The sequence below is a fragment of the Anolis sagrei genome, chromosome 2 (assembly GCF_037176765.1).
Source record: "Anolis sagrei isolate rAnoSag1 chromosome 2, rAnoSag1.mat, whole genome shotgun sequence".
Taxonomy (NCBI): Eukaryota; Metazoa; Chordata; class Lepidosauria; order Squamata; family Dactyloidae; genus Anolis; species Anolis sagrei.
This window is the reverse complement of record NC_090022.1, coordinates 155,243,093-155,254,513: the sequence shown is the minus strand read 5'-3', so window position 1 is coordinate 155,254,513 and position 11,421 is coordinate 155,243,093. Positions and strand designations below refer to the sequence as shown.

General features: G+C 40.6%; 1 protein-coding gene across 1 annotated transcript; it reads left to right on the top strand.

Moving 5' to 3' along the window:
- Positions 1 to 1,472: 1,472 nt before the first annotated feature.
- Positions 1,473 to 7,294, top strand: ATP5ME (ATP synthase membrane subunit e). Its single transcript, XM_060763709.2, has 4 exons — positions 1,473 to 1,580; positions 5,221 to 5,275; positions 6,331 to 6,429; positions 7,167 to 7,294. The coding sequence occupies exons 1-4, from the start codon at positions 1,545 to 1,547 to the stop codon at positions 7,190 to 7,192; spliced, it is 216 nt and encodes a 71-aa protein (XP_060619692.1). The 5' UTR covers positions 1,473 to 1,544; the 3' UTR covers positions 7,193 to 7,294.
- The last annotated feature ends 4,127 nt before the right edge of the window (positions 7,295 to 11,421 follow it).

The following is an 11,421-nucleotide window of genomic DNA, read 5'->3' as shown; positions in this document are numbered from 1 at the left end:
CCTGATTTTGTTCATTCTCATGGTTTCCCCCTGCCTGTTGAAATTGTCCACACCCTTGTGGACTTCAATGGCTTCTCTGTGTAGTTTGACATGGTGGTTGTGAGAATGGTGCAGCATTTCTGTGTTCTCAAAAATTATTCTGAAGACGGGAGACAAGAAAGTAACCTGAGACACCACACAGTAAGACATATGGCTCTTCTTTTACCTCATTAAAAAAACAAATGAACTAGGATAATTTTCATAATTTGGCATACCAAATGGCACCTAGGGTGCATCCACACAGCACAACGAAAGCTCTTTTCCTGTCTACGCTATGCAATCCTGGGATTTGAAGTTTAGCATGGCTCCAGCACTCTTTTGGCAGAGAAGGCGACTAAAATGATAAAGGGTCTGGAGGAGGGCGACTAAAATGATCAAGGGTCTGGAGAACAAGCCCTATGAGGAGCGGCTTAAGGAGCTGGGCATATTTAGCCTGAAGAAGAGAAGGCTGAGAGGAGATATGATAGCCATGTATAAATATGTGAGAGGAAGCCACAGGGATAGAATCATAGAATCAAAGAGTTAGAAGAGACCTCATGGGCCATCCAGTCCAACCCCCTGCCAAGAAGCAGGAATATTGCATTCAAATCACCTCTGACAGATGGCCATCCAGCCTCTGTTTAAAAGCTTCCAAAGAAGGAGCCTCCACCACACTCCAGGGCAGAGAGTTCCACTGCTGAACGGCTCTCACAGTCAGGAAGTTCATGTTCAGATGGAATCTCCTCTCTTGTAGTTTGAAGCCATTGTTCTGCATCCTAGTCTCCAGGGAAGCAGAAAACAAGCTTGCTCCCTCCTCCCTGTGGCCTCCTCTCACATATTTATACATGGCTATCATATCTCCTCTCAGCCTTCTCTTCTTCAGGCTAAACATGCCCAGCTGCTTAAGCCGCTCCTCATAGGGCTTGTTCTCCAGACCTTTTATCATTTTAGTCGCCCTCCTCTGGACACATTCCGGCTTGTCAATATCTCTCTTGAATTGTGGTGCCCAGAATTGGACACAATATTCCAGGTGTGGTCGAACCAAAGCAGGGAGGAGGGAACAAGCTTGTTTTCTGCTACCCTGGAGTATAGGGTGCGAAACAATGGCTTCAAACTACAAGAAAGGAGATTCCATCTGAACATGAAGTTCCTGACTGTGAGAGCTGTTCAGCAGTGGAACTCTCTGCCCCGGAGTGTGGTGGAGGCTCCTTCTTTGGAAGCTTTTAAACAGAGGCTGGATGGCCATCTGTCAGGGGTGCTTTGGATGCAATATTCCTGCTTCTTGGCAGGGGGTTGGACTGGATGGCCCATGAGGTCTCTTCCAACTCTTTGATTCTATAATTCTAAGGCTGAAGACTTTGTGAAACCACCTTGCATTGAGCCAATCCAGTGAAAGCGCTGCTTCCGCCGGAAGTGTTACTCTAGTTCACTCTACACTTTTCTAGCTCTATGCTTCCAGGACGCTCTTCCTTCCTCTCCGAGCGTCGCCGACGTCACTTCCGCTCCCCTTGCGGCCCAGGGCCAAGATGGTTCCCCCGGTGCAGGTCTCACCGCTCATCAAGGTAAGCAGGGCGCGAAGAGGGCGGCGGGGGGATTTTCCACGCGGGGCGACTTTCGGGCCTCCTCCCTTCTCAGACCGAATAGTCTTTGGGACAAAGGGAGTTGAGCTATGGGGGGAAACTCCGCCGCTGAAGGTGACCGCAGAGGAGGTCAAGGAGAATTAGTGGCAGAAGGACAGCTGGAAGGCCCTTCCTCCGCGGGGCCTGGTCGCCTTTGGGCCCACCTTTTTCGAAATGTGTTCAATGGCGAAGACACTCTTCCAGCTACTAAAGCAGGCTGTTGGGAATTGTGGGAGTTGGAGTCCAAAACACCTGGAGGGCCGGTTTATTTATTTATTTCCTATATTTATACCCTGCCCTTGTCCCCCCGAAGGGGGACTCAGGACGGCCTAACAAAAGCATCATACGATGCTAGCATCATAAAAATAACCACAGTGCAATCTAAATATTAAAAATTAAAACAATTCCGCATCTGTATGCTTGTCCACCATGCCCTCCCTCATGCACAGAGGAAGAACTGTTTAAAGCAGGCATGGGCAAACTTTCTAACTTGGTGGCCACATGGTGGGCCGGAGCAGAGTGGTTGGGCTAGGTGGGGGGTTTCTCCCCAAATTCCCATTCCCTTTCTTCCCCTTCCTCTTCTATTTCGGAGACAGAAAGTGAAGGAAAGATGGGAAACATTTGGATCCCAAAAGGGGTTAGCCTTGGTTAGGATGAGATAGTGGATGGCAGAGAAAAGGTGTATCCATGAGACCCTGTATTGCTTTCTCCTGATATAGAATTACAGAATTATAGAGCTGGAAGAGACTCTCAACGACCATCCAGTCCAACCCCATGCTATGCAGGAAGGCACAATCAAACCACTCCCAACAGACAGGACAGCCTCTGCAGAAAAACCTCCAGAGAAGGAGACTCCACCATACGTCCAGGCAGCCTAGGCCACTCTCCAACACCATGGTTCTCAACCTGTGGTCCCCAGATGTTTTTGGCCTTCAACTCCCAGAAATCCTAACAGCTGGTTGGGATTTTTGGGAGTTGTAGACCAAAAACATCTGGGGACCCTAGGTTGAGAATCACTGCAAACAGCTCTTACTCTGAGGAAGGAGAAAGAGATAGAAGGATAAAGGGAAGAAAGAGGGAGGGGAGGGAGGAAGGATGAAAGGAAGGAGTGAGAAAGAGGGCAGTAAGGAAGGAAGGGAAAGGAAAGAGAGAAGGAAGGACATCCAAAATCCAGTCCGGGTCAATTCATTGCCATAAGTTGTGTGATCTTCTTCCACTTGCTGCTCACTGATCAAATGCTTGGTCCCATAACCAGGTCTTGATTTTCCTTCTAAAAGACAAGAGGGAGGTGGCCAATCTGATATCTCAAGGAGGGTGTTCCATAGGCAGGGGGCCACTGCTGAGAATGCCCCGTCTCTCATCCCCATCAACCGCATTTGCAATAGTGGTGGGATTGAGAGCAGGGCCCCTCCTGAAGATCTTAAATTTCATGATGGTTCGTGGCAGGAGATACGTTCGGACAGGTAGTCTGGGCCAGAACCATTTAGGGCTTTAAAGGTTTAAAGCACTTTGAATTGTGATCGGAAGCTGATTGGTAGCCAGTGGAGTTGGCATAACAAAGGAGTTGTATGTTCCCTGTACGTTGTTCCAGTGAGCAACCTGGCTGCTGACCATTGGGCTAGTTGAAGCTTCTGGGCAGTCTTCAAAGACAGCCCCATGCAAATTTGCGTTGCAGTAGTCTATTCGGGATATAACAAGAGCATGGACCACCGTGACCAAGTCAGACAAGTTTGCCCATGCCTGTACTAAGGTGACATTTCTCCCTCAAAACTGCTCCTTGAGACCCTCGTTCTTCATTCATATCACTTGCTAAAGTTTTTGGAACCTGTTCTTAGTCGGTTTATTTTTAATCAAAATGTATTATGTGTCTTTTTTTTAATCTGGATAACTTATCACTTTGTAACAAAATTTGATTTTTTTTCCTGTTCCTGTTTTGACAGTGTTATTTCTTGTTTAATTGTATGGTACATAAAATCATAGAGTTGGAAGAGACTTCATGGGCCATCCAGTCCAACCCTGCCAAGAAGATTATTCTAGCACACTCCCTATCCACTTTCCACAAAGATGTAAAGACGTGGATGTTCTGCTGTGCTTTTAACTAGAAAATTTCCTAGATAACTGGCCCAGCTAGGGTCTAAAATTCCAGTCCTTGCACTTTACTATTGTTTTGTATCAAAAGTCATAATGACCTATTATTTATTTATTTATTTACAGTATTTATAGTCCGCCCTTCTCACCCCACAGGGAACTCAGGGCGGATCACAATGCACATATGCATGGCAAACATTCAATGCCATAGACACACAACATATATAGACAGAGACACAAAGGCTATTTAACTTTCTAGCTTCATGAGGGTACGCTTTTTGAATTCCAGCCACTGGGAGAGCTGTTGCTTCAGCATCCACTTGTGACACCAATGGAGTACTTCCTCATTCTTTTGCCCCCTGCTGGAGAGTTTTATGGTATCACAAATTAAATTAGCCTCCTCGCATAAGCAGTACCTAAATTTCCTAATTGAAAGATGCAACTATCTTTCTTTCTGCAAAGGTTGACAGCAAGCTAGACAGTGGCTGGAAGCTCACTCCGATCAGGGTTGGCTTCGAACTTATGATCTCTCTGTCAGTAGTGATTTTAATGCAGCTGACTACCAACCAACTGCGCCACAACAGCTCTTATCCTTGCTGTTGCTATATGACCTTTTTTACTTTACTCATTAGCCCTATCCTCTGAAATGTTGTGGCAGATGTCTGCACACCCATGACAAGACATTCAACTTTCTATTAGTTATTGGTTTGATCATTGTATTATATGTTGTTATAATGTTGTTGTTCTTATTTTGTTTAGTTTTATATTGTTTTACATTTTAACGTGTTATATTTTAACTGCTCTGTTGGGCCTGGCCCCATGTAAGCTGCCCCAAGTCCCTTCATGAGATGGAGACGTGGTATAAAAATTAAGTTGCTGTTGTTATTATTATTATTATTATTATCATTGTCATTATCATTATCATTATTATGAATAAGAAGTAGGAAAATCACCTTCAAAGCACACACACACACACACACACAAATGGGCATCCAGCCTCTGGATGAAGGAGCCTCCACTACACCTTGGGGCCACTGCTGAAAAACTCTCTTTAGATTAGATAAATTAATGCTTTAATAACTTTGTTCATTTCAAAAGTGCTATACTACTCCTATATATTTTGCTGCAACAGATGAAACAAACTATTTTATGTAATGTAAAGCATTCCAAAGTCACTGAAAAATGTCACAGTACTATTTATTTAAGAGCTTGAATCGAACAATGGGAATTAGAAGTTGATTGGCTTTTGAAGTATTTTTACTGAATGGGAAATATTATTGTAAACATACATTGTGTTTCATGTTTGTCAGCCTGGGCAAGCAATTCTTTTTTTTCTTTTTTCTTTTTAGTATTAGTCAAGTATTAAGTTGGGGTGGGTTAAATTCATTTTAAATTCTGTCACCCCAAAAGGTCTGGGAATTGCGAGATAAATTCTTGTATGTTTATGTATGCATTTGATGTTCTTTGTGTTTCGTATCTCTAATTTATTTTACAGTTCTCCAGATACTCAGCACTGCTACTTGGAATGATCTATGGAAAGAAAAGATATGGTAAGTGGATAGCCTAACTTATAATTATACTTTTATGCATTTTCAATATTTTATACTTGCCTTTTGAAATCTGCATTGTAATTGTGAAAGAAGATAATTATATTCTTTTGGGGGGTAAATGTGTGAATCTGAGTGGACTCAACATATAGAAGTGTAGCTGTTTTACTGTTGTATCATAGATAGTCATTTATGTCTGCCTTGTCAATATGGTAATACGTTAGGCAGCTTGGGTCACTTAAGTAGTTAAATAAGAGAGTACCTGATCCCTTTAATAATGTTTAATACAGGTATCGGTCAATTACGCAATTATTGTTGAATAGTTGATTTCAGAGGTTCCTATATTTTGGGCAATCAGTTTTTATCTTCAATATGAATGTTAGCAGTTTCTCGTAGATGCTTCTGTAAAGTCTTTTGAAGCTATTGTAGAAAGTGTTTTTGATATGTAGAATGGTGAAAATTACAAAGTAATTTGAAAAGAGTTCATATTAGTGGTAGAAATTGTGAACCTAAGTGAGAACTTTTCACTACTATGCTTGCAAACTTTGTGTTTCGTCTGTTTGTTTGTTTGTTTTGTTAAAAATGTAATACAAATGTCTGGTTGCTCCTGACACGATAAATAAATAAATAATACTACTATGTTTATGACATTGCACTTCTTGACCTAAGCGGAAAGCAAAGGCAAACCCATTGTGAAAATAATATATCATGAAAACCACATGTGTATTCACCTTAGGTTGCCATATATTGGAAATGATCTGAATCACAAGAACAGGGAATTTATGTCTGTTGCTTTGTTCTGTATATACACACTGGTGACTGATGTTATCCTTGTGAAATTAACCTATCACTTGCATGACTATCAGTATTTTTAAAATTCAGAACAGGGCCAACAATTGATTTCGATTTATGCCAAATCCACCTAAAATTCTTCTGCAGAGACATCTCCAATAGTCTTCATTGATTGCATTGACTAAGGAAGTCTTGTTTTGACTGTGTTGGAATGATCTTTGTAAATATACAGTGAGTTTGAAAAAAGATTTTCTTTACTCTGACAGACTACCTGAAACCTATTGCTGAGGAGGAAAGGAGGATAGAAGCAGAGGAGAAAAAGAAGCGTGAAGAAATGGAACGAATTGCAAAAGCACTTGCAGAAGGTATTTTTTTTAGAAAACGAGTTGAATCTTGTTCTCAAAACAGATTCAAAGATGTTTGCCCTTTTATCTTAAAGCATCATCCTGCTTGCTAGGCCATTTGATAGCTAGTCTCTGAAAAGGTGGACCTACATTAAACCTTGTGACAAGAAGTTAGGACTTCGAGAGGCAGATTTCTCTTGAAGACCAGTCCTCACCCCCAGTGGTTAATTACAAAGAGGAAATGGCATGCAACAAGATGCATTTTTATTATGTATTCTTGATGGCTCTCTCAAAAATTATTTACTCTTTTTAAAAAGTGAACCTACTATTGGATTAATTTTTTGTACAGTTCATGTCCAGATTATTGAATTGCTTAGAATTACATCCAACTTCTCATTATCAGATTTTTCCTTGTCTGTTCCCCACTAATCTTCCCCTGAGGGTCCCACCTTTTAGGAATGAATAATTCTTGGGAGCTTCTTCTGGCATAAAAGTATAATATGATTCCAGTTCAGTGACAAATAAGGATAATTAGAAGTGTGGGAAACATCACTACTGTGGTGTTTCTCAATATTTTTGCAGAATTACATAGGTCTTTCCTTGGTCATTTGTCAACTAAATGATTATCAATGCAAATGGTACCTATAGCTTCCCATTGTGGATTCTGCATAGCTTTTTAAAATAGAGTCAATAACAATGTTTAGAACACCTTTGAATTTTATACGGTGATCCTAATTGTTTCATTCTTTCATTTTCAGCCAGTGAAGATACAATACTGAAATGAACCTTCTCATCATTTCCTTCACCTTTAATATCCATTGTTTGAAATACTAAAGTAGATAAATCCTGTCAAATAAATTTACATCAATAAAACACTTTCTGTCAATAGCTCTCAGGTTGTTTTTTTTTTACTATGCACAGTATACATTGGAAACAAAGAGCATAAATTCAGCTCCTACATATTTATCTGGAAATAAATGTCTTGACATCACTCATCAGGAAAGAAGGAAGATGGGAGGAGTATTCAGTTCCAAACTGCTGTAGCAAGACAACCCATTGAGTTGCTGCTGTAATCCCCCAAGATAGAGTGATGAGATGACAATACAAATAGGCCTCTACTTGCGTGATGAGTGAATTCCCTAGTTTCACCATTGAAGATTAGATGTGAAGGTGACTTAGAAAGCATGGTTGATGATCCCTTTGGTAATAGCAATCAAAATAGTCTTCCTAAATCTCAGTGGGAAAGTGTTTCAGAATAGGTTCTTGTGGGTTTTTTCGGGCTATAGAGCCATGTTCTAGAGGCATTTCTCCTGACGTTTCGCCTGCACTTAATTGGCGCTGACAAGATTACCATCTGCCAGCTGCAGAAGGCCACCTTACTGGGATCTGCACGCATTATTCGCTGATAAATCACACGGTCCTAGACCCTTGGGAAGTGTCCGACGTGTGATCTAATACAACAGCCAGCAGAGTGAGCTTGTCTCCTGTGGACTCATCTTGTTGTGTTTCTAATAACTTCACTACCTCTGAGGATGCTTACCATAGATGCAGGCGAAACGTCAGGAGAAATGCCTCTAGAACATGGCTCTATAGCCCGAAAAAACCCACAAGAACCTAGTGATTCCAGCCATGAAAGCCTTCAACAATACATTGTTTCAGAATAGATTTCAAATGATTGACTAATGTACTTGAAAAGATATAATTACTATTCAATGCTTTCTAATTTAAAAATATTAAATCAAAGTGGGCTTTTTAAAAATTAATTTTATGTCCTTTGCATGAATTGATGGTTTGGTTTATGAAATTTGGAACAAATTCATTAAATAACGATTTATATGTTATTTACATACTGAACATTGATCAGTTGGACTCATTGGGCCATTTCTTAAGTTTGAAGTCCCAGCATTCAAGGACTGCTAATTTAAAACTACATTATATCACACAGCACAAACAAAACATTTTTTCTTCTTTGTTCCTTGGTTTTTATGCCTGTTCCTGGGTTATTTGCGGCGTTGGTTCAGAAAATTGCATTTGATAGACTGCATGGGCTCTAATTCCTTAGATCTGGTTATCATAGTTTTCTACAGTCAAGCCGAATGAAAAGTGGTAGATGGCATATGGTCTGTATCTCAAAAATGAGAACTGATGGGGAAAAACAGGTGGTTTGGAATCAGCAGGTCACAGATATCCAGAAACAGGACTAACATTTGCGGCACCAAAACGCAATAAAAACAAGATGTCTTCTAAGGAAAATATTTAATCATGGGTTCTTACTGTCATCCTTTTCTCCATTCCCAACTATCCAGGATGCAGCTAATGGAGGTACAATTTTGGCAAGATGGGAACTCAAAAGAATTGTAGTGGGTGGATGGTGTGTTTAGATAAATCTTAGTATTGCTGGTTTGCACCTGTATTCTGAACTCCCTCCTTTTAGCACACTTCAGCTCCATTTCAAGGACTAAAGGCAACAGAAGATGGCTGGAACAAGCAAAATGTCATGTGATGGGCTCCGTACCCCTTCATCCTTGAAGTGGATCTAAACTGTCCTACAATGGGAAAACACTCCATGTGATGTCCTGAAATATGATTCCTTCATCACAGATTAATTCTTTGGAGCAGTGTTAATTGATGCTGAATTTAGTATAAGAAATCCCCAGGAGTGACTATTTAATGCTTTCCAATACTACACATGTTCTACTAGTCTTTTTGACTCCTGCTCATCCTTGCTCATCCTTGGAGCCCCCGATGGCGCAGTGGGTTAAATCCCTGTGTCGGCAGGACTGAAGACCGACAGGTCGCAGGTTCGAATCCGGGGAGAGCGCAGATGAGCTCCCTCTATCAGCTCCAGCTCATCATGCGGGGACATGAGAGAAGCCTCCCACAAGGATGATAAAACATCAAAATATCTGGGTGTCCCCTGGGCAATGTCCTTGCAGACAAGCCAATTCTCTCACACCAGAAGTGACTTGCAGTTTCTCAAGTCACTCCTGACACAACAAAAAAAAATCCTTGCTGAACAAAGAACCGTTTGAGTGTCATTACAGAAGGGATGGCTTTATGGATAGTGCTGGTAAAATCATAATGTAAAAACTGTATTAATACCAAACCAGCTCTTGAATGGACAACGTAAATGATTGAAACTGCATCTGCCCTCTATTTCTCAGGGTATCTACAACAATATATAACACGGTTTTTGTTCCTTTGTTATAAATTTTATTTCCTAATTGGTTTCATTATAAAAACACAGAAAACTGCAAAAAAAACCCCTTTGTTCTTGTGGGACATGCTGCAGCGCATTTTGCTATAGTTTTTCAATGACGATCTCATAGGGTCTCAACCAATTCAACATAGTTTGTGGCAGTCACAAAAATGAAGTTTCTGAAGTATAACAACTACTCTCAAAGTAAGTACCTCACAATTAAACAGGAGAGAACTCTTTCAAAGCAGGAACAGAAAGAAATGGTTATATAGTGTAATCTGTGTGAGAGAAGACAGATGCATGTTAACATCTGAAGCTAAGAGAAAGGCAAGTGTGAGGGGAGTGAAAGCTATTTCGCTTTATCTGAATGCTGTCCCCTCTAAATTTCTTTTCCCTTCACTGGTGTGCTTGCATCAGAAAAACCAGCCGAACATAGAAAGATCTATGTTTCATTGCCAGAAACTCTGCACATCCAAAGCAAATCAACCCATTTTCATCAACAAAGGAAAACCTAAACACAAAGATGGATTCACACTGCACCAATCACTCAAATTGCTTATCAGAGTAACAGTCCCAACGTTGGACTAGTGTAAGACTTGCCTTATATTTATGCTGTATAGAGATCTTGTTTTATGAGGTCATTGTACTCGTTTTTAGGTTTTATTGTAAATTTTTCTAATTATCTCTAGAAGCATAAATGCGTCCCACTCTGGTAAAAAAGAGTATTGTGTAGCTTGCTGTCGACCTTTGCAGCCCAAAAGACAGTTGTATCTGTCAAGTAGGAAATTTAGATACCGCTTATGCGGAGAGGCTAATTTACAATGCCATAAAAATCTCCAGCAAGCATACAAATAATGAGGAAGCACTTAATCAGTGTCACAAATGGACGGTGAAGTGACAGCTCCCCTGGTGGCCAGAATACCCTCATGAAAAAAGCTGGAATATTAACTAGCCTCTGTGTGTCTGTCTATATATGTTGTGTGTCTATGGCATTGAATGTTTGCCATGTATATGTACATTGCAATCTGCCATGAGTTTCCTGTGGGGTGAGAAGGGCGGACTATAAATATTGTAAATAAAAAAAATGAAATAGCCTAAGCAATGGCAAACTACTTCTCTCAATGGCCCCTTCTACATTGCCCTATAATCCAGATGATCAAAGAAGGCAATCCACATCTGTTTTGAACTGGATCATATGAGTCATATAATGCATTTCAAACCAGATAATCTGGACTTTATATGTTAGTGTAAGAGATACTTGATCCTGGCCCTGCTGCTGATGATTATGATGCAAGCAGTGATGATGCTTCTACTATGATGCCTTCATGGTTCATTTGGAGGTGGGTCAAGCTAAGGAGAGAGAAGCAGGCATAGGATTCCCATAGAAACAGCTCGATACCTCCGATGGTGGGAAAGACGGGATGAACAAAATGGGGAATAAGAAAAGATAGATAACATATACTCTGTTAAAACGTATTATATAGAAGTACATGGAAAAACAAACTGCTTATTTTCCTGCCAAGGTGTCAAAACATCACCTTTCCAGATGAGGTTGCTGTATTTCTCATTCATTTATCTCTTATCAGGAAAACTGAGAGAACAGAATAGTCTTCCTACTCACATCAGTCAAAGAATTATATAAATAGTATATGGGATAAATTTGAAAAATGCAAAAAAAGAAGAAGAGAAGATGATAAGACAGGTAGTTGAGATGAGTTCTAGAACAAAGTTGCACAGTTTGAAATTTACTGGAAGAAGGGAATCCAGAAGGTGAGGTGGCATGTCAGTATTTCCAACTGTCAATGTCTTTTCCT

Excerpts from the sequence above, each read along its gene's own strand:
- ATP5ME (XM_060763709.2), top strand. The coding sequence starts at position 1,545 with ATGGTTCCCCCGGTGCAGGTCTCACCGCTCATCAAG. Across the intron at positions 1,581-5,220 it reads AGGTCTCACCGCTCATCAAG|TTCTCCAGATACTCAGCACT; the intron begins GTAAGCAGGGCG and ends TTTATTTTACAG. Across the intron at positions 6,430-7,166 it reads TGCAAAAGCACTTGCAGAAG|CCAGTGAAGATACAATACTG; the intron begins GTATTTTTTTTA and ends TTTCATTTTCAG.